The 23,905-nt window shown below is 37.4% G+C and overlaps 1 protein-coding gene across 4 annotated transcripts in view; it reads left to right on the top strand.

Moving 5' to 3' along the window:
- The window catches only part of LOC147349201 (uncharacterized), a 372,827-nt gene extending 350,746 nt beyond the window's left edge, over positions 1-22,081 (top strand). For 2 of the 4 annotated variants that reach the window (XR_015149578.1, XM_086363379.1), the window contains 3 exons: positions 1,506-1,619; positions 16,687-16,800; positions 21,873-22,060. Coding sequence is in view for 1 of the 4 variants with exons in the window: in XM_086363379.1 (XP_086219505.1) it covers positions 1,506-1,619; positions 16,687-16,779 (207 nt within the window). In the remaining 3 variants the exon portion in view is untranslated. Of the gene's footprint in view, positions 1-1,505; positions 1,620-16,686; positions 16,801-21,872 lie in introns of all 4 variants that reach the window. The other 2 variants (XR_015149583.1, XR_015149584.1) reach the window with 2 other exon arrangements.
- The last annotated feature ends 1,824 nt before the right edge of the window (positions 22,082-23,905 follow it).

Here is a 23,905-nt window from a genome sequence, read left to right as displayed (position 1 = left end):
CCAGGCTCCTCCGTCCATGGGATTTTCCAGGCAAGAGTACTGGAGTGGGGTGCCATCGCCTTCTCCGAATCATGTATATGTTTGTGTATATATATATATGTGTGTGTGTGTGCGTGTGTGTGTGTAATTTTTTTCCTTGAGTGTTTATCTGAATCTTCTAAAAAGTCCTTTGCAAATTATTTTGATATAATTAGCTAAAATGTGTAATTTCCTAGAGAAATGTTAATGACAAACTAACAGGGTTAAACAGTAAACTAAATGGCATTGTAGTCATTAGACTTTTCATAAATAAGTAAATATCTTCTACTGACGAAAACCTGAGGTTCACATATACAGAGACACTAGTTCTACCAAATAATACAGAAATAGATAATTTAAATCTTATAGTAACTAATTCAGAAATAAGATAACACTCACAACTCAAATTATCTTGAGTTTGATTCTAGATATTAAAGCAAGATAAAGACAAAATTGAAAACTGAATAACTACCATTCTACTCACTGTTTTTATCAGTTCAGCTTCTTAAATTTTCATATACAAATGATATAAATCATTATTTGTCTTTCTCTGTTTGGCTTATGTCTTCAACTGATGAGTGTGTCAAGGGGAATATATATACCCAAATATAGGGGACTATTATTCAGTCATGAGAAAGAAGGAAATAAGGAAATCCTGCCATTTATTATAACATGGATGAACCTGGAGGGTGTTATGTTAAATGACAACATACTGGTTTGATACATAAGTATATTGCAAAAGAATTACTGCTCTTTCCCTAAAACTGCTTCAGTGTAATGAATACCAGAATAAATATATCTATTGTTACTTTAAAGCACATATTATAACACTGCTAATGATTCCCTGTTTGTGCATACACTTAGAACTTGAACCTGAGACCCATCTCTCAATGCTCCCAATCTGAGGATTAGCCTTTCATTGATAACATATACATAATATCTATATTTTCATGAATTTGAATTCATATAAAATGATCATTCATCTATTAGGTCATTCTATGTGTGTTTGTATAAAGCATTTTATTTACCAAACAGTCTCAATAAATTGGAAGTCATTCAGATGCACAGCATTACAATAAAATTAGTATGTCATCAAAGACACTTTTCCCCCCAAGCTGTGTGTACAAATATATTTTAGTCAGAGTGATTATGTGAATTTGTGTAGTGAGATTATTGCATTAAGTGATTTAGTCATCAGAACACTAATTTCTGTTATCACAATATAAATATAAAATTGATTACAAATCATCAAAGTAAAGCTATTTGCAATGTAAATGTAATTGAGATGATAAGAGGAGGAAATTAATGTTGAGGTAAATGAGGTTGTTTAAAGCACCTTAAGTTGTGATTGCATTATTTTGAAATTCACATTCATTTGAAGAATTTGAACATGCAACAAAGTGATAATTAAGATATGTGATTTTCATTTTTTCTAGTATTTCTAAAATTTTAAATAAATCTCATCTCTAATCAAATTTCTTTTCTAGAAATATATCAAAGTCTCGATTTGTGAAGAAAATTTGCATGTAGAGGATTTGTTGTTGAAGAGTTCCTCCTCTCTCCTGAGCTCCACACCAACTTCCCAGACAACTCAAAAAAAGGTAATCATTCCTATGATGACAATACAACACTATTTTACTGATGAATAAAACTAAAGTGTCTTATTATGGCCTACAAGTAACTTTAGAAGTTAACCTTTTCTTAAGTTTTTACCTGATTCAGTCTCCTTCTACTTTACATTAGTTTATGTACTGGTTTACCTTATACAATTACTACCGGTCCACTCTTTGTTTAAAACTGCTTCGGTGCTATGGATACCAGAACAAGTATATCTATGTTGTTTTGAAGCACATACTGTACCACTGCAGAACTCTTAATTCCCTGGATAAACTATTCTGTTTCATGCCTTAATGCTTTGGTTCATGTTTGCTTCATTCTTGTAGCACTCTTAACTCTTCACCACCTTGTTCACTTGGCATACTTTTTATTAATATAAATTATTCAGAACTTTGACAAGACATAATTGCTGTGAGGCTTTCTCTGACAGAATTCACCATTAGAGGCATGTACTCTTTCTTTAATTTTACATATCTGTCCAGTACAAGTGGCTCCATTGGAAATCGTAAAATCTACCTAAAGAAAAAAAAAAAAAAACTTTCTAAGGCTGCATTTCTTCCACTCAGGGACATATACAATCTGTGGGAAGATTTGGGAGAATGGCATTGAAGCATGTATAATATCATGTATGAAACGAGTCACCAGTCCAGGTTTGATGCACGATACTGGCTGCTTGGGGCTGGTGCACTGGGACGACCCAGAGGGAGGGTATGGGGAGGGAGGAGGGAGGAGGGCTCAGGATGGGGAACACATGTATACCTGTGGCAGATTCATTTCGATATTTGGCAAAACTAACACAATATTGTAAAGTTTAAGAATAAAATAAAATTAAAAACAAAAAAACAAACAAACAAAAAAACCCCACAATGTCTCAAACTTTTAGAGGTAAAAGAGAAAAGTCCTGCTGTCTATCATTCTATTACAGTGGTGCTGCTCTTGGTCCTTGCTGCTGCTGCTGCTAAGTCGCTTCAGTCGTGTCCTACTCCGTGCGACCCCATAGACGGCAGCCCACCAGGCTCCCCCATCCCTGGGATTCTCCAGGCAAGAACACTGGAGTGGGTTGCCATTTCCTTCTCCAATGCATGAAAGTGAAAAGTCAAAGTGAAGTCGCTCAGTCGTGTCCGACTCTTAGGGACCCCATGGACTGCAGCCCACCAGGCTCCTCCATCCATGGGATTTTCCAGGCAAGAGTACTGCAGTGGGGTGCCATTGCCTTCTCCACTCTTGGTCCTTAATGATACACAATACCTCTGTTTTATGGGGCATTTCAACACTGGGTCAACAAATTAAAGCCAGACTGAAGCGACTTAGCAGCAGCAGCAGAGCTAAATCCTGCAGATCCAACTTCCAGCAGAGATCAATGTAGTTTAAAAGAGAAAAAAAATACTAAAATGCTCCTCTGTTGATATTACACTCAACATAGTGTGCTCTAACCTGTGCTTTTCAGTCCATAACTCTTGTAGATATTGTCCTTTGAGGCCCCAATACCAGAAGTACACTGTCTAAAGTAATTTAGATTTTCATTTCTGTTAGAACCAACCCAGTTGATCCCCTGATTCCAGATTCTAGATCCCACCAAGATTCTGACTAGTTGCCTTTTCAGCTCGTGAAACACAACTTCTCTTCTTGACACAGTGCTTGATGACTCCAGTGGGGCAAAACTGAAATGCCAGTGTGCTGTTTTTGTATTATCTTGGAGTGCTCGTATTTACTTAACAGAGTTTATTTTGCACACTCAGTACAAATGGCTCATGTTAATAATTCCTGGCCTTTTATGTGGTCCATATCTACACCATCATCCTTTCATCCTCCAACTTACAATCTGTGGTTTGGGGAAAATATCTATAAATCATGACCTCTTACAAGTGACAAAGTTGACAGCTTTGATAGAGCAGAGAGCAATAAAAGACAAAGCTCCATGGGTGTTTAATCTAGAAAGCTCCATTATGCTAAACATATTTCTGGTTTGTACTTAAACAATATTTTGTAATGATGTCTTTAGTACCTGGCAGTCATGTGAAGACTTTGAAGCCAGCTGCCATGTTTATTTATCATTGTACCTGATTCACAGTGATTTTGGTTACTGACACTTTATTTTTCTTCTATTAGTATTGTATTCGATTTTGGGTAGTCTATTATTATAGTTACACTGGAAATAAACTTTTGTAATTTGATAGGACCTCCTATTTGAAATATATGCTTCAAAATCATATAGTAAGACATATGTTAGTTGGATCTCTGACTGTTGATGAGATCACCATGGGGATATGTAATGCAAACAAAGCACCAACTAGAGACCCTGGACAGATAATGTCAGCTGAGTGGCAGAGGAAGAGCCTTCTGTGAAGCAATAGATATGGAAGGAGATTAAGCACCAGGGAGAAACTACTGACAATAATTTTGTAAACCATCAAGTTTAACAATGTTTTTCAATAATGAAAAATAATCCAAATTGTTAAGAAGGAGCACAGATATTATTATAATTAGCACTTAGGATGCCACTGTAAATGTTCAGAAGTATATGAGGAAAGCATTGAAAAATATAGTAGAATGGATTAAGTGGGCCAAAGAACTAAACAGACATTTCTCCAAAGAAGACATACAGATGGCTAACAAACACATGAAAAGATGCTCAACATCACTCATTATCAGAGAAATGCAAATCAAAACCACAATGAGGTACCATTTCACGCCAGTTAGAATGGCTGCGATCCAGAAGTCTACAAGCAATAAATGCTGGAGAGGGTGTGCAGGAAAGGAAACCCTCTTACACTGTTGGTGGGAATGCAAACTAGTACAGCCACTATGGAGAACAGTGTGGAGAATCCTTAAAAAACTGGAAATAGAACTGCCTTATGATCCAGCAATCCCACTGCTGGGCATACACACTGAGGAAACCAGAAGTGAAAGAGACAGGTGTACCCCAGTGTTCATAGCAGCACTGTTTATAATAGCCAGGACATGGAAGCAACCTAGATGTCCATCAGCAGATGAATGGATAAGAAAGCTGTGGTACATATACACAATGGAGTATTACTCAGCCATTAAAAAGAATGCATTTGAGGGACCTAATTAAACTTAAAAGCTTCTGCACAACAAAGGAAACTATTAGCAAGGTGAAAAGGCAGCCTTCAGAATGGGAGAAAATAATAGCAAATGAAGCAACTGATGAACAACTAATCTCAAAAATATACAAGGAACTCCTACAGCTCAACTCCAGAAAAATAAATGACCCAATCAAAAAATGGGCCAAAGAACTAAATAGGCATTTCTCCAAAGAAGACATACAGATGGCTAACAAACACATGAAAAGATGCTCAACATCACTCATTATCAGAGAAATGCAAATCAAAACCACTATGAGGTACCATTTCACACCAGAAGAATGGCTGTGATCCAAAAGTCTACAAGCAATAAATGCTGGAGAGGGGGTGGAGAAAAGGGAACCCTCTTACATTGTTGGTGGGAATGCAAACTAGTATAGCCACTATGGAGAACAGTGTGGAGATTCCTTAAAAAACTGGAAATAGAACTGCCTTATGATCCAGCAGTCCCACTGCTGGGCATACACACTGAGGAAACCAGAAGGGAAAGAGACACATGTACCCCAATGTTCATTGCAGCACTGTTTATAATAGCCAGGACACGGAAGCAACCTAGATGCCCATCAGCAGATGAATGGATAAGAAAGCGGTGGTACATATGCACAATGGAGTATTACTCAGCCATTAAAAAGAATACATTTGAATCAGTTCTAATGAGGTGGATGAAACTGGAGCCTATTATACAGAGTGAAGTAAGCCAGAAGGAAAAACACCAATAGAGTATACTGCTGCTGCTGCTACTGCTGCTAAGTCACGTCAGTCGTGTCCCACTCTGTGCGACCCCATAGACAGCAGCCCACCAGTCTCCTCCGTCCCTGGGATTCTCCAGGCAAGAACACTGGAGTGGGTTGCCATTTCCTTCTCCAATGCATGAAAGTGGAAAGTGAAAGGGAAGTCCCTCAGTCGTGTCTGACTCCTAGCGACTTCATGGACCACAGCCTACCAGATTCCTCCATCCATGGGATTTTCCAGGCAGGAGTACTGGAGCGGGGTGCCATTGCCTTCACCGCCAATACAGTATACTAACACATATATATGGAATTTAGAAAGATGGTAACGATAACCCTGTATGCGAGACAGCAAAAGAGACACTGATGTATAGAACAGTCTTTTGGACTCTATGGGAGAGCGTGAGGGTGGGATGATATGGGAGAATGGCATTGAAACATGTAAATTATCACATGTGAAACGAATCACTGGTCCAGGTTCAATGCATGATACAGGTTGCTCTGGGCTGGTGCACTGAAATGACCCAGAGGGATGGTAGGGGAAGGGAGGTGGGAGGGGGGTTCAGGATGGGGAACACATGTACACTCAGGGCAGATTCAAGTCAACGTATGGCAAAACCAATACAATATTGTAAAGTAAAATTAATTAATTAAATTTTTTAAAAAAATTAAAATTAAAAAAAAGAAAGAAAAATATACTAGAATGGATTTTAAAAATTATTGGAAATAGTGAAATAGGACAAGTAAAGAATACCAACCAGAAAAAGAATTTTAAGGAGATGTTTAAAAAAGTAAAGTTAGCAGCAAAACAGTGTTCTCACATTGCCTGTGGAACCAAGTTCCCCATCCATGGAAGTTTCCTAAATCAAAGTCCTTCCTAATGTAGAGTAACAGTTTATAGATACCTTTCTCATGGATGCATTTTATGTCCTCAATTCTAAGACTGGGAGAAAATAGGACCCAGAAATGTTATCAAAGGTCAGATGTAGGTAGAGAGGAGCAAGACATGGACCTAGTTTCTACAAAATGGGCTTTATGACAAAGACAGAGCAGAAATGACATAAACAGAACTAAGAAGGCAAGAATAGGAACAAAACAAGGCTATGATGAATTTTTATGTCCATACTTACTTAATTAGGGCTTCATATTGTTTGGATTTGAAACTAGATTAATACCAGTTTGAGCCCTTAGCTGGAGAACTGGCAATTATTTTCAGTTTGAGAAATGACCTCGATTCATAGAATTGGAGAGATTGAATAGTGTGTCCACTGTTCATATCACTGAAAACATCTTTTCTATTTATTTATATTGGTTGATGCAAATGTGGTGCCCACAGAACAGAAACTGACTGTATGTCTTAAAGTCTTTTGAAATGAATGTATTAATGTTAATTATATTCATGCATTATTCAATTGGTTCTATTTTCCCTTTATGAATATATATATATATATATTATAAAACATGTATATTATTATATAAAATAGGACTTATTTCATGCAAAGAACTAGGCAAACATTCTAAACTATTTGCGAATTGTGTCATACACCAGAATTTTAAAATATTCTCCCTAAAACCTAAAGTATTGCAAGATTGCTTGAATACTGGCATGTTCTCAACTGTAGGGTTTTAAATTTAATGTGTTAGCAATCAAATCACATCAAAATATTTTCTGATTACAAGCACAATGTGCTTATTTAATATGTTTTAGTTCATTTAAAAATACTGAAAAGATCCAAAGGATATTAATTTAGAATTGTATTATTAAAAAAGACTACGTTGAACTATACAGATTTTTTTCTGTTTTGAAAGAAGTACAACTGTATGGTTTTTGATAAAATGATAAAGCAGTCCTTTGATATACATACTATTTTTTGTGCATTTGGCTCAGCCTGATAATACAGATCTTTAGCTTAAAAATTTCTCTTCCAAGTTTTTTCTGGGATCACTTGATCTAAGGTAAGTAATTACACATTTTATTCACATATTGGCACCACTGGATATTACTAAGCAATAATAACAATACTGTTTTTCACCATTGAATTGATAGTACCTCAATGCATACCCCTAGACAAAGTAGGAGGGTTTAGGAGAGAAAGAATGTGAAATTTTCATTTGCGGAAACAGAAAATCAGACATCATTGACAATTGTGATGTGATTCTTTTTCTTTGCCTTGATGCCATGAATTTCCAATAACACTAAGCAAGACATTTTTGTGTTGCTTTCTCACCAGCGTTCATTCTACTTAGCTGCAGTCAAAACAGGAACTGATAATTGAGTTTAACTTGAGTTCGTGTCACTGTCAGAGACAGTGCAATTCAGGGATCCTGTGAGGGACTAATAATGATTGCCAGGCATTGTAATATGAATAGGTTCAGAAATAAAAATGGTAGGATTAGTGTGTGGGAAAGCAATGAAACTGGATTTTTCATATTACAGTAGATGAGTTTTGATTGTTAGAGTTGAGAATGCTTGAAGTTTGCTTTCTAACATGCTGTCATTGATGATGAAAAAGCCAAACAGATAATAAGAAGATAGGCTAGAGAATGTGAGGAAAAATATATGTGTAGGTGAGGAAGTTGATTACAGTGGGGTTAGACTACGACAATGCTGTTCACTAGAAAGATTGTGTAAGCCCCAAATGTGAGTGACATGTGTAATTTAAAAATCTTATTAACCACATGAAAGGAAAAAGAGACATATAAAATTTATTTTAATTTAATAATGTATTTTTAATCTAGTATATAGAAAATATTATGTTTTACATTGAATTATTATACTATATTATTGAAATATTTACATTTTATAGATAATGTTTGCATAGTAAGTCTTTGAAATGTTATGATTTTATAGTTTTATATACTTTAATTCCAGTTTCAATTCATCCCAAGTTTTTATCAGCTACATGTGACTGGTAGTTGCTAATATATTGGACAACAAATACCTAAAAGTCAGTAACATTAATGTACCTGGAAAAGCCTATATTTGGAAACAAAATACCACATTGCTCATAGACCATAGATGAAATCACAAGAGAAATTAGAAAATATTTTTAATTGAATGACATTAAAAATATAAATATCAAAATTTACAGAATGTAGCTAAAGTAGCAGAGAAGACAATGGCACCCCACTCCAGTACTCTTGCTTGGAAAATCCCATGGATGGAGGAGCCTGATAGGCTGCAGTCCATGGGGTCGCTAAGAGTCGGACAAGACTGAGCAACTTCACTTTCACCTTTCACTTTCATACATTGGAAAAGGAAATGGCAACCCACTCCAGTGTTCTTGCCTGGAGAATCCCAGGGATGGCAAAGCCTGGCGGGCTGCCATCTATGTGGTCACACAGAGTCAGACAGGACTGAAGCGACTTAGCAGCAGCAGCAGCAACAGCTAAAGTAGTGTTTAGAGATAAATGTAATTTTAAATTATGTTACTAAAAACAAAAATAAAATACATTTCTATGTGTATTATATTCTTACTGTTGCTACAATATATTACCATAAATTTAGTGACTTAATGTACAGAACTATCAGTTCAGTTCAGTTCATTTCAGTCACTCAGTCGTGTCCGACTCTTTGCAAGCCCATGAATTTAGCACGCCAGGCCTCCCTGTCCATCACCAACTCCCAGAGTTCACTCACACTCACGTCCATCGAGTCAGTGATGCCATCCAGCCATCTCATCCTCTGTCATCCCCTTCTCCTCCTGCCCCCAATCCCTCCCAGCATCAGAGTCTTTTCCAGTGAGTCAACTCTTCGCATGAGGTGGCCAAAGTACTGGAGTTTCAGCTTTAGCATCATTCCTTCCAAAGAACACCCAGGACTGATCTCCTTTAGAATGGACTGGTTGGATCTCCTTGCAATCCAAGGGACTCTCAAGAGTCTTCTCCAACACCACAGTTCAAAAGCATCAATTCTTCGGTGCTCAGCCTTCTTCACAGTCCAACTCTCACATCCATACATGACTACAGGAAAAACCATAGCCTTGACTAGATGGACCTTTGTTGGCAAAGTAACGTCTCTGCTTTTGAATATGCTATCTAGGTTGGACAAAATTACCATTTGGAGGTCAGAAATATGAAAACAGATCTTAGGAGGCAGGGCTGCATACCTCCTGGAGGTTCTACAGGAGAATAGCTTCCTTTCCTTTGCTAGATTTTAGACGCTGCCTGTATTCCTCGGCTCATGACTCCTTCCAGCAATGTTGTTACTCTGACTTTTACTTTTATCTTTGTTCTTGTTTAGTCAGTAAGTCATGTTTGACTCTTTTTGTGACCCCGTGGACTGTAGCCTGCCAGGTTCCTCGTCCATGGGATCTCCCAGGCAAGAATATTGGAGTGGGTTGACATTCTCTTCTCTAGGGGATTTTCCTGACCCAGACCCAGGGATCGAACCTATGTCTCCTGCATTGGCAAGTGGGTTCTTTACTACTGAGCCTCCAGGAAAGCCCATCTCTGCTTCTATGATCTTCTCTAATTTTGATTCTTTTGCCTTCCATTATAAGGAACTTTAAGATTACTTTCTGCCCACCAGTATAATCCAGAAATCTCCCCATTTCTATATCCCTAACTTAATTGTACCTTCAAAGTCCCTTTTGTCATGTAAGGTAGTTTACTCATAGGTTTGGAGGACTGAAATGTGGGTATTTTGGGGGAGGTATTATTCTGCCTACCATGTTAAAGTCCAAAAATGAGAAACTAGAAAAAAAAAAAAAGAGCAAAGTAAGTTGAAAAGAAATAGAAATAAGTAATGAAGATGATTGCAGAAATCCAATTTAAACAACAAACAAACAAATATTGTGATTGAAATGATCAAGAAAATTGGCAGACCTCCAAACTGGACTGGTCATTAAAATCAAGAAAGAATCAATGCATCAATATCAGGAATAAAAATAAAGATTTTCATAACAAATCCTGCTGACATTAAAATGATAAAAAGATTATGGAAAAAGAGTTGCAACAAATTGAACTGCTTAGATGAAGTGAAATTTTCCTAAAAATACAACTCACTAAGGGAAAAGAAAGGGAAAGTTTGAATAATCTCTATTAAAGAAATTAAATTTTTTATTCAAAACTTACATAAAAGAAAACCCAGGCCTACATAATTCACAATTTCACTAAATTCTATTGAATATTTAACAATAAAACACCAATACTACATGTTATTTTTTTCAGAAAATAGAAAAAGTACTATTTTGCTGGCATAACACTCATATACCAACATCTGACAAAAACATAATATGCTAAAATATGGTTACATTAGTGCAAATGCAATTATACATGAAATATAGAAATAAATAAACTGAGCATTAAGAATGCATCTTGTTTTATGGCAGGGGTACACAATTACTTTATATGTTCCCACATACATGTTTACTTAATTTAATGAACACATTATTTACCAAACACATGCAATTTTAAGAGAAAGCAATACACTATAATTTGACATTTCATGCTTTGTAAAACATACTTGGTGCCTGAAACTGGCCTCATTCTGAGCAAGCTCTGTAAAACTTGAATTTGATGATGGTCTACAGGAGTAATTGTTACATTTTAGTGTAAGAATAACTTGGAGGTCTTAGTAAAACACAGATGACTGGGGCCTCCACCCAGGGGTATCTGATTTGATACACATGGAAATGTACATTTCCAGTAGAATCCCAGATGATATTGATGCTGCTGGTTCTGGCACCATATTTTGATAATTATATGCCTACAGTGAAAATCATATCAAAACTAGTATTTCCTTGGGAAAATTTGAGAAAAGTTTCTAGGAATTTAGGGACTGCTTGTGTATTACCCGAGAATCTATCCCATGAATATCATCACCAGAGAGCCTAGGAGACAATTTCTTTAAGGAAAAAGAAAAAGAACTGCACCAATGATGAGAGTATCAACATACTGAGAAGCTCAGTAGTGACCGTCTTTACTCTTTAACAGTGACTAGGGTTGACATTAGGAATGTTTCCATGGAAAGTGAGTTCTCTAATATCTGATATGACACAATCCCAGAATTACAAAGACAGGGTAGCTACATTTAAGCAGCCAAAGGAAACATCATTTAAGCAATGAGAGTAGCAATCAGAATGCCATCTGATGATTAAGAACACCTCTGCAGTAGACACCCCTTTCTTGGGCATGCACAATGTGCCCATTCTGAAATGTCCACCCATTTATATCGTCCATAGTCCTTTTTGTCACTGACTTCTCAATCCTCTTTCTTTTGAATCCTTGACCATTCAGCCAAACTATTGCCAACATTTTCAGATTTATTCCTGAGTAGGCTTAAATGCTTGAACTTTCCCACTAATTCAGATTATGCCATTGAATAATGTAGAGTAAACTGTAATTCACACTTAGATTTCTTCCTCCTCAGTCATTTGGTCATAATGAACTTCTGAGGATACCATAGCATGGATTGAAGGACAAGAGGCAAAGCAATAGGAATAAGTATCGAAAGAGCCCAAGTCACCTTCTTACTCAACCTACATTAATTTCTGGGTCTACTTGAGCTCATTTTCTTATAAATCATTTTCATTTGATGATACTCAGATGCTGCACATGCTCCCCCTCCCCCGCCCCACTCCAATGCTCCTTGTGAAGAGTTAGATCAGACAGTGGTAAGTTCATAATGGGAAGCTTAGATCTCATGATGACTGGATGTTCCTGGTTAGGCATTTGCTGTCTACCCAATTCCATTAACAAGTCATAGTTAATTGTCAAAAGGAGAATAGACACCTGCAGAAGAAGGGAGATATACCAGAGTTCTGGGCTATGAATTTCCCATTGATCTTTTCAGAGGTTTCTTACAACACTGGTTCTTCAAGCATCAATGATTCTGTTAGATCATTAGTTCAGGTTTCAAGTCTTAGGTCAGCTGGTACTACAGTTTGGATTTGCTGGAGAGCTTCTCTTGCTATGGCCTTTGAAGGAACTGTAAGTCTAAAAGGTGAATCTATGATGAGTTGATAGCTGGGCTTCTCTGATGGCTCAGGGTAAAGATGCAATTCAGTAAATCCTGGTTCAATTCCTGAGTCGGGAACATCCCCTGGAGAAGGGATAGGCTACTCACTCCAGCTCTTGGGCTTCCCTTGTGGCTCAGCTGGTAAAGAATTCACCGACAATGCGGGAGACCTGGCTTTGATCCCTAGGTTGGGAAGATCCCCTGGAGAAGGGAAAGGCTACCCACTCCAGTTTTCTGGCCTGGAGAATTCCATGGTCTGTATAGCCCACGGGGTTGCAAAGAGTCAGACACAACTAAGCGACTTTCACTTTTACTTTCAAAATGAGTTGATATAGCTCACACAACTATGGAATACTTAACTTCCAAAATCCCCAAATGCCTAAAATACTTATCATTCTTTTTTCAGAATAAGTGCTATGAGGCTTGACAGCTTAGTTTGCACTTTGATGGGAATATCTCAATATGCTGAAAATCACAGAACTCCTACAAACTTTACTGAGTGAAAAATACCTTTGACTTTTTTTAAGGTTGATATCCTACTGTCTACTTTATACATGTTTTACTGAGGTGTCTAAAACATTTGCTTTCTGTTCACAAGTCAAATCAGTGTAAAAATCATTAATATAGTGGGTTAACCTGCTGTTTTGTTAAATTTCAAGATTAAAAATCTCTGGAGACAATTTCTACCTCTTGCCAAATGGAATAAGATTCATCTAATTTGCTCTCCTAAAATAAACAACTAAAAACCTAAACTATAGAAACAATTGTTTTCAGATATTGACTATCTGAAAAAAAAAAAAGAAACAAATGACTAAGTTCTGATATTGCCATAAATTAAAGTCTAAAGAGAATTTTCTAGCTGTAGCAAAGGAAGGAGGAGCCTATCAGAGCACATAGATATCCTTGAATGGAGGATATAGAGTTAGAATCCTTGGGAGTTCCCTGAACTTTGTTTTTGCAAAATGGAGTTCCAGAGAAGAGGTATGCATACTGAAGCAGAGCTCTAATGCCCTGTTACTCCATCATGGCTGGAAGAAATTTGATGATGGATAATTTTTTTTTTTATTATTCTTGCAAATATTATTGAGATTTGCTGTGGATTGTATTTAAACTTCTTGGAGACAGATTGATCCCTTCATAGTTTATTAGGTGAAACCTGAGCAGTCTTAATCTAGGGCTCATTGTCTGTCCTGCACAGCCACCGAAAACTGGGTAAAATGCATGACATAAGACATTGAATATCATGTAGAGGTCAGTGACACTTGAGGGACAAGGAACAGATTCTGTAAGCACAAAATTGCCTAAATGAACTATTTGGAGGGATATAAGATTTAAAATTGGAGAAGGCAATGGCAACCCACTCCGGTACTCTTGCCTGGAAAATCCCATGGATGGAGGAGCCAGGTAGGCTGCAGTCCATGGAGTCGTTAAGAGTCGAACACGACTGAGCGACTTCTTTCGCTTTTCACTTTCATGCATTGGAGAAAGAAATGGCAACCCTCTCCAGTATTCTTGCCTGGAGAATCCCAGGGACGGGGGCAGCCTGGTGGGCTGCCGTCTATGGAGTCATACAGAGTCGGACACGACCGAAGCGAGTTAGCAGCAGCAGAAGCAGCAGGATTGAGAATAACCCATGTCTCCACCAGCTAGCATGAAAAGTCTCATAATTCATGGAACACTGGCCAAAGTACTCAGAAAGCTTTTGCCTCAGTAGAGAAGACGGAGAAGGCAATGACACCCCACTCCAGTACTCTGGCCTGGAAAATCCCATGGACGGAGGAGCCTGGTGGGCTGCAGTCTATGGGGTCGCACAGAGTCCGACACGACTGAGCGACTTCACTTTCACCTTTCACTTTCATGCATTGGAGAAGGAAATGGCAACCCACTCCAGTGTTCTTGCCTGGAGAATCCCAGGGACGGGAAGCCTGGTGGGCTGCGGTCTATGGGGTCGCACAGAGTCAGACACGACTGAAGCGACTTAGCAGCAGCAGCGGCAGCAGCAGTAGAGAAGATAATTATTTCTAGACAACATACTGTATCAGTACCACCTAAAAGAGATTCATATTAGTTTATTTCAAATCCGTGGGCAAAGAACCATTTATATAAATTTAATAGAATCATTAAACTTTTTTTCTATTTCTACTGAATATGCAAATATGCTAACAGTTGATAAATGATTTTCTTCTTTCAACAAATTAAAACAGGAATACTTGCACAAACACTTTTACTTATTAAACAAACACTTATTTACTTATCATACAAACCCACAAAAAGTTTCAATTCAAATGTTACCTAAATTTTCATATATATTAGTTAAATAAGGTTGCTGTTTTAAGCCACAGTATAGCTAGTTATTGTAATTAGGTCATGCTGTTTTATTTTGATAATGAGCTCAAATATTTCACTGGTGATATATTAATATTGATAAAAACCTCTGTCAAAATTTGTTAAAACTCAATCCCACTAGTCTAGGGCATTTGAAATATACTGCCAAAGATTCCATGCAGACAGTCAAGTGAGAAATTACATGTTTAATTTACTGTTGAAAATATAAAAGCACCTTTTCTTTAATGATTTGTATATTTTATTATGTTTAATGATATAAAAATAATACCAGGAATATTGGTACTGGTATAAACACACACTTTTTAATGTACTCTTCAAGTGTGAATGCTTAGTCAGTCATGTCTGACTCTTTTAGACCCCATGGATTATAGCCTGCAGGCTCCTCCATCCATGGGGATTCTCCAGGCAAGAATACTGGAGTGGGTTGCCATGCACTCTTCCAGGGGATCTTCCCAACCCAGGGATCGAACCTAGGTCTCTCGCATTGCAGGCGGATTCTTTACCAACTGAGCCACCAGGGAATTGCATATAAACAATATTCATGTAGATAGGTTGAAATAATTTAAAGTGATAATGTGTGCCAACTTATAAAGAACAGTGCCACCACCTATACCAGAAATTGTAGGTATAGATCAGGCTATTCTGCTGTTATAATGGTAGGATTACAACTAGATCAGGCATTTAATAAACACATGAAGAGATCTATAAAAACAAGTCATGTATATAAGTATTTTTTGTTCAATTAGAAAAAATAATTTTAAGATTAAACCATCTAGAAAAAATCCTTTGATATTTTCTTTCAAAATACATTCTTAAGTAGATATTAAATAGATATGAAATGTTAAAATATTCATTGTAATATGAATCTAGGAAATAGATCTTCTAGAATAAGTTCTCTGTTAGCTTGTAAAATGGTCCTGAATTATTTAATGTATTTCTAAGATCTTCAGTGAATCATGGCCCAATACTTTTTTCATGAGTTCAGTCATCACAATGGTAGAATTTTAAGGTTTCTAAAATTCATTTTGTTTTTCCTACTTTGAGGAGAGTAAAATCACTCTTCAGGTCGTATAGACCTTATTTCCCTAAATTGATAAGGATGCCTGATTTCACAGTTTTTTGTATAAATGTGAAGTTACAATATGTTCAATGTGAATTTCAGATATTTCTTATTTTCTGTTTCTGCTTAGGTATCAAAACTCAAAAAATTGAAAAGTAGAGGGCCTGAACTGCTATGAGATTTATGTAAAACTAGTCAAGAATTCATCTCAAACAGTCTGATGATTTGCAGGGCATTACAAACCTCAAGGAAATATAAAGGAAGGCTCTGGAAATGATCAGGGACTTGGTAATAAGGAATTCTTAGCACAGCACTGGCTTCTAATATTGTATTTTTTCTCTTATCCCTCCAGTTACATGAAATGATTTCCAATATTTGTATTTAGAAATCCTAGTATGCAGCCACTGGAACTTGGGGGAGGAGAAAAAAAAAATATGGACCAATTCCTGAGTCTCTAGTAATTTAAACAAACTTCCTAAAGCTAAGAGTAGATCGGAAGATGTGTAGTGAAATAAAGTAGCTTACAAGTTATTGTAATCATGAAATAATATGTGTTTTCTGATGGGCCAAACGGACCTGTGGAATGAACCAGAGTTCAGTTATGATCAAAGGGACTTGATCCAAGAGGCTTAAAGTAGGAGGAGGCTGGGTGCAAACATACATGCTTGTATCTGAGGAGTTGTACCTGAAACTTTAGGAGAATAAATTTTAAAATATAGCTTTTGTGTTTCTGTGATGCCCAGACTGAATTATTATTCATCCGTTCAGACATAACAGCCTAGCCACATTTATCTGATTCCTCTCTTCATTGATACTGAGTTTGTATAATTTTTAATTCATACCTTGTTGTAGATGAAAGAACAGAAACCTGTGTTTCCTCCTGTGAGGGCCTCAATTGAGTCTGGACAGAGAGAGAGCCAAGTTGCCAGGTGCCAGAGTAGCTGATTAAAGCAACAAACCCGACAGGTAAGAATTAGGTCTTTAATCACTTAATGAGAGGGTGTTAGGTCAGAGTCTAAAACTCAATACTCCAATTCCTCCTATTGTATTTTCACCCATGGAAGAGCCCCGAGCTGGAGGATCAGGTGGATCAGCATAGACATTGATGTGGTCATTCTATATTTTGAGGGGGTCCTGAGCAAATGGCAACCCACTCCAGTATTCTTGCCTGGAGAATCCCATGGACAGAGGAGCCTGGCGGTCCACAATCCATGGTGTTGCAAAGCATCGGACGTGATTGAGCAACTATCCTCGTGCCTGAGCAAAAGGCTCTGGCAGTTTAATGGACCCTGGACCTGGGGGAGGCAAAGGGAAGGACCACGAGTGAAAAGTGCTGGGTTCTGAGAAGTATGCCTCCAAGGTTTCTCTCTCTTGCCCCACTTAAACGGCCTAACAATACCACGCTCAAGGCCTCAGATAAGAGACCTGGGAATGCAGGTGACTAGACTAGGAATGTCAATATGCAAAGACAGTGACTGGACAGAGCGCCAGCATCCCTGACTGCAACTCCTTTCAGAGACTGCAGCACACTGATCCTGCACGAAGTCTGCTGTGGGGACGGACGGCTGCTCTTCCCCAAGGAGCTTGCGGAATAAAGCTTTGTTAATACCTGTGATGGGGCCTGAAAAATCACACATGGGTGTTAAACTAGGAACCAGACTCCTCACCTCCCTTCCAAATAGAAGATTTCTACATCCAATATATATATTAAAAGAGAAAGAGGAATAAGCCTTATTTGGATGAGACATTGGTATTTTGTCATTAAAGTAAACTGGAATTTTGTTCTTAAATATTTCTATAAAACCTTTGAAATAGATATGGGACTAAGGGTCTGGGAACTAAAGATATTGGTGAGGATATGTAAAACTTCTCTCTGATTGAATGCTGCCAGGTCAGCTTGATTGATAAATTACACACAGTTATGTTAAACTATTTCACATTTTAATTTTGCTTATTATTATGAAGGCAGTATATATTTGGTATAAGAAGCTAACTGCTTCAGTATTAAAATAAGTAAGGTATAAAAGAATTGTCAGGTGCCCTGTGTTCGATGAGTTTGTGTCCCTAGACAAGTTCCTCTTTGCTCATACAAACATATTGAGGCCTATAAAATATGTATTTCTTTTTGTCTGTATGTCTTTATTGTAATTTACCAAATAAAATCATACAGCTTTTTCTATTACTCCACTTCCCTAGTGCCTGCTGTATTGTTGTTGTTCAATTGCTCAGTTGTGTCCGACTCTTTGTGACCCCATGGACTGCAGCTGGAGAAGGAAATGGCAACCCACTCCAGTGTTCTTGCCTGGAGAATCCCATGGACGGAGAAGCCTGGTAAGCTACAGTCCATGGGGTCGCACAGAGTCAGACACGACTGAAGCGACTTAGCAGCAGCAGCAGGACTGCGACTTAGCAGCAGCAGCAGGACTGCAGCACGCCAGGCTTCTCAGTCCTTCACCATCTCCCGGAGCTTGCTCAAACTCATGTCCATTGAGTCGGTGATGCCATCCAACCATCTCATCCTCTGTCATCCCCTTCTCCTCCTGCCTTCAATCTTTCCCAGCATCAGAGTCTTTTCTGAGTCAACTCTTTGCATCAGGTGGCCAAAATATTGGAACTTCAGGTTCAGCATCAGTCCTTCCAGTGAATATTCAGGGTTGATTTCCTTTAGAATTGATTGGTTTGATCTCCTTGCTGTCCAAGGGGCTCTCAAGGGTCTTCTCCAACACCACGGTTCTAAAGCATCAACTCTTCACCGCTCAGCCTTCTTTATGGTCCAGCTCTCACATCCATATATGACTGCTGGAAAAACCATAGCTTTGACTAGACAAACCTTTGGAAGTAATGTCTCTGCTTTTTAATACGCTATCTAGGTTTGTCATAGGTTTTCTTCCAAGGAGCAAACGTCTTTTGTCTTTTAATTTTATGGCTGCAGTTACCATCTGCAGTGATTTTGGAGTCCAAGAAAACAAACCCCTCACTGTTTCCATTGTTTCCTCATCTGTACATTTACATATGCTCTATATTTAAAGTTAACTTATGGTGAGACCTAGTCATGTGATTGCTTTGTCAGTTTTAAGCATAGGAACAACTGAGGTAGAATTAGTATCCACAAAGCACATAATGAACATTGATTCTATTATTATTAATTTCTTGATTTCACATAAGTGCCTAGTTGGTTTAGCATTCGACCATGAAGAAACAAATCCTCTAGTAATTTGAAGAAAATATAGTTGAGTTTTCAAGTGCTGAGTCCTGTGAGGAAGAGGGGAGAACCACAGGTGTGAGAGCACAAAGAGGGGGGTTTGTTGTAAGGCGCCACAGCAGGTGTCCTCGAACAAGGGTCAGCGAGAGACGTCAGGAAAGTTCTGAAGGGTTACTGGGGTGACAGAAAAACAGAGACCAACTCAATTGCTACCATGAGATTATGGAAACTTTCTGCCACATTCAGTTACTAACTTGAACTGGAAAAAGCAGAGACGTCCCTTTTGAATCAGGGTGGAGGGAAGTTTGATGACAACTTTTAATTTTTAATTTAATGAAAATATTCAAAATGGGATGTATTAGGCTTAAAAACCGATTTAAATTTCAAAATGATTATCTACTTTTCATTGATAAGATTCAACAAAATATTTGTATCCTGTCAAGAATGGACATGAACCTTCCTGAGAAATTTAAGCTTTGTTATAAATAATAAAGAAAGCTATATATCTTTCACATATTTGAAGTGAAGAATAAAAACTTCACCTTGATTCTAGAAGTGAGATAAACAATTCAAGAAATTATCACTGAATGAAAATGAAAGGTATATAAACTACATTGTATAAAATTAGGGGATGAATGGGATAGAATTTTGAAAGTTAAAAAGGAGTAACTATACACTCAGGTTCTTCCATGATAGGATATTAATCTCTATAATTTAATTTAAAATATTGTTTAGAATAAAGAAAACAACATAACTTCAAACTCCTGATAGTATTCTATTTTTTTCCTCTTTGCCTTAGAGAAGGATTGAAGAAACCAATATCACTTGTGGGGAAGAAAAAGTCTTTGATTCGGCAATTCCTTCTGTTCTTTCACCACTAAACAAAAGTAAAATCTAGTATTTTATAATATATGAAATACACATATACACACATACAAATACCTATGTACCCACCGGTGTGATTTTTCTGTGTCTGTATGTGTGTTTGCTCAGTCATGTCCAACTCTTTGCAACCCCATGGACTTATAACCTGCCAGGCTCCTCTGTCCATGGGATTTTGCAGGCAAGAATATTGGAGCCGGTTTCCATTTCTTACTCCAGGGTTTTCTCTATAATATAGTCATTTATACAGTCACACATAAGAACAATAGTTAACTTATCTAAACTTTTCTCTGTGGGACATAGTGCTAACTCAGGATTTTATAATTTGGTCCACTCAACTATCATCAAACTGCACAGGAATATTTTTAAATGACTACATATCCACAGTTGAATATAAGAATGTTTATTCTATGCAAGAAAAAGTTAAGACTTTCTGGTGGTGGTGGTTTAGTCACTAAGTCATGTCCAACTCTGTGACCCCATGGACAATAACCCGCCAAACTCCATGGGATTTTCCAGGCAAGAATACTGGGATGGGTTGCCATTTGGCTGGTGCTCATAATCTTGTACGTACATTGGACACTATCTTAGCATTACATGTTAAATACAAAGCAGGTCATTCAGCAGAAATGCCAAAAATGACAACTTTACTCTGGAGTGTGTAAGTTCTCAGCAATCATCACGTTGCCTTCAGTTTGTCAAATGGGTTTCCCTGGTGGCTCTGTGGTAAAGAATCTGCCTACCAATGCAGGAGATTCAGGTTCCATCCCTAGGTTAGAAAGATCTCCTGGATAAGAAAATGGCAACTCAATCCAGTATTCTTGCCTGGGAAATCCCATGGACAGAGGAGTGTGGCAGGCTATCGTCCATGGGGTCACAAAAAAGTCGGACATGACTTGGCAACTAAACAACAACAATTTGTCAAATATGGACTAATAGGAATAACAGGAAAGTTATCACCTCCGAGCAGAAGAGAAATAAAACACATACATAGTATCATAGGTATAAGAAATGTATATTTCAGTAATAACTGTAAGTTAGTGCATAAAAATTCACTTATGCACTTAAGCATGGCTGACTAGAGTGTCTATTTGTTTAATGCTAAATAAGTTGTTGGAATGAAAATTAGGACTTGTAGAAGCCCAATGTCTCTGAAGTGAAAAATTGAAGTAACATTAAGAATTTAGAGAATTTGTATTGCAAATAAATATTGAAATCCTTCATTAAAAAAAGTCATCCCATTTCCAGAATACCTCAGAGCATTCTAACATATTTCAATTCTTGTAACTTTATATTATTTGTTGTTCAGTTTTCTTTTTAATTTAAAGGGATATGTTTATATGTGTATGGGAACTGATATCTGTTAGAACTGAAATGACAAAAATAGTTATCTTATCCAGAAAAAGCCTACGTGAAATAATAGAACCTAAAGCATGGTACCAAGCTCACTGATGTCATCTCCTGTTTTAATTCAGTATTTTAATAGCCTATATAGTATAGATACTGAGCTTCCCAGGTGGTGCTAGTGTAAAGAATCTGCCTACAAATGCAGGAGATGCAAGAGATGCAAGTTTGATCCCTAGGTTGGGAGACACCCCTGAATAGGAAATGGCAACCCACTCCAGGATTCTTCCCTGGAAAGTTCCGTGGACAGAGGAGCCTGGTGGTTGGCCGTCTACGGAGCCACGAAGAGTCAGACACAACTGAATGACTGAGCACCTAGTATATATTAAAGTGGTTTTTTGCCTTTCACTTATATATATTCTTGTTAAATGCTATAAAAATCTCTGTGAATATAGATTCTTTGGGGAAGTAAATAAAAGAAACAGTGCAGTTGGTTATTTTATCTATAAACCTGAAAATCGCTAAATTCTGAATGAGTAAAGCATCACTAACTTTTATACATCTTGGCAAGAGTTATTTGACATTATATAAGTGATCTGTATCTTCCCAGGTGGTGCTACTGGTAAGACACCTGCCTGCCAATTCAGGAGCCACAGGAGACAAGCGACTTAGCATGCAGGCATGCAAGAGATTTGATTGTTGTTTTCTGACTTTGTAAGATACATTTATTTCAGAGTCAACCAATAATTAGTTAATTTATACTATTTTTAATCATCAAGCTATTAAAATTATTCAGGAAACTATGTAAAATGGTTTATGAAATTATTTCCAAATTATCTGTGAGGAAGAGAAAAAAATGACTTTTCCAGTTCTTTCCTTTGGGTGAAGAATTTATCCTAATTCTCAGCTGCTCAATCTCATTTATGCACATATGGCAAATGGAATAATAGAATCATTTGCTTTTGCCCAACTTTTTATGTAATTTAAGCAAATTTTTTTCAGAATGGAACTACTTCCAGAGGACTTTTTAAAAAGCAACTTATTTTTCCCTATTATATTTCAAATACTTGTTTTATTTTTAAACTGAAAGGAAAGATTTTGATTTCTTAATGAAAAGTGACTAAATATAGATCCCTGGGTGTGGAAGATCTTCCAGAAAAGGAAATGGAAACCCACTATAGCATTTTGCCTGGAGAATCCCATGGATAGGAGAGTCTGATGGCCTACAGTCTTATGGTCGCAAAGAGTCAGACATGACTGAGCCACTAACACATAATCAAAAGAAAAGGGAATCTATATTTTTAAAATTTATTTCTTACTTCAGGCAATGCAATTTTGTATTGTAAAATAGAAATTATAACATGTTTATAATCTGCTTTATATTAAGTACAATCTTTATTGACTCTCTAACTTCAATAGATAGAACTTTGTAGGTTTTAAAAGTCATTTTCAAAGGACAACTCATTTTCTGGTAGCCTTTACGTTTATTTAAAGTCTCAAAGTAATGGTTTATACTTAGTAAAATTGAGCCTTATGAAATTGCTAATGTCTGAACTTTCTGACCAACAATAAAAATTTTATATGATTCAGACCAGAGACTTTGAAAACACATTGCAAGTGCTAAATACTGAATGAAATGATCCCTCTCAGCCCTGTGATAGTGTTTCTTTCTAGGGAAAGAGATGTTAAAAAGGAAAGTTTGGAGTGTAGCTATGTATTGACATTTTTGTTTATTAAAAATAAAAGATGAAAAATTTTTAATTAACAAGAAATAACATGCTTTGATATATCATTTCAGTTCAGTTCAGTTGCTCAGTCATGTCCGACTCTTTGCGACCCCATGAATTGCGGCACACCAGGCCTCCCTGTCCATCACCAACTCCCAGAGTTCACTGAAACTCATGTCCATCGAGTCAGTGATGCCATCCAGCCATCTCATCCTCTGTCGTCCCCTTCTCCTCCTGCCCCCAATCCCTCCAAGCATCAGAGTCTTTTCCAATGAGTCAACTCTTCGCATGAGGTGGCCAAAGTACTGGAGTTTCAGCTTTAGCATCATTCCTTCCAAAGAACACCCAAGACTGATCTCCTTTAGAATGGACTGGTTGGATCTCCTTGCAGTCTAAGGGACTCTCAACAGTCTTCTCCAACACTACAGTTCAAAAGCATCAATTCTTCGGCGCTCAGCTTTTTTCACAGTCTAACTCTCACATCCATACATGACTACTGGAAAAACCATAGCCTTGACTAGATGACCCTTTGTTGGCAAAGTAATGTCTCTGCTTTTTAATATGTTGTCTAGGTGGGTTATAACTTTCCTTCCAAAGAGTAAGCATCTTTTAATTTCATGGCTGCAGTCACCATCTGCAGTGATGTGTCCACTGTTTCCCCATCTATTTCCCATGAAGTGCTGGGACCAGATGCCATGATCTTAGTTTTCTGAATGTTGAGCTTTAAGCCAACTTTTTCACTCTCCTCTTTCACTTTCATCAAGAGGCTTTTTAATTCCTCTTTACTTTTTGCCATAAGGGTGGTGTCATCTGCATATCTAAGGTTATCGATATTTCTCCTGGCAATCTGGACTCCAGCTTGTGCTTCTTCCAGCCCAGCGTTTCTCATGAAGTACTCTGCATAGAAGTTAAATAA

Source organism: Bos grunniens, chromosome 21, assembly GCF_055505025.1.
Source record: "Bos grunniens cultivar Pamir isolate PY7600 chromosome 21, Bosgru_T2T1.0, whole genome shotgun sequence".
Classification (NCBI taxonomy): Eukaryota; Metazoa; Chordata; class Mammalia; order Artiodactyla; family Bovidae; genus Bos; species Bos grunniens.
The sequence above is the reverse complement of the archived record's forward strand: the minus strand, read 5'-3'. Positions and strand labels throughout refer to the sequence as shown.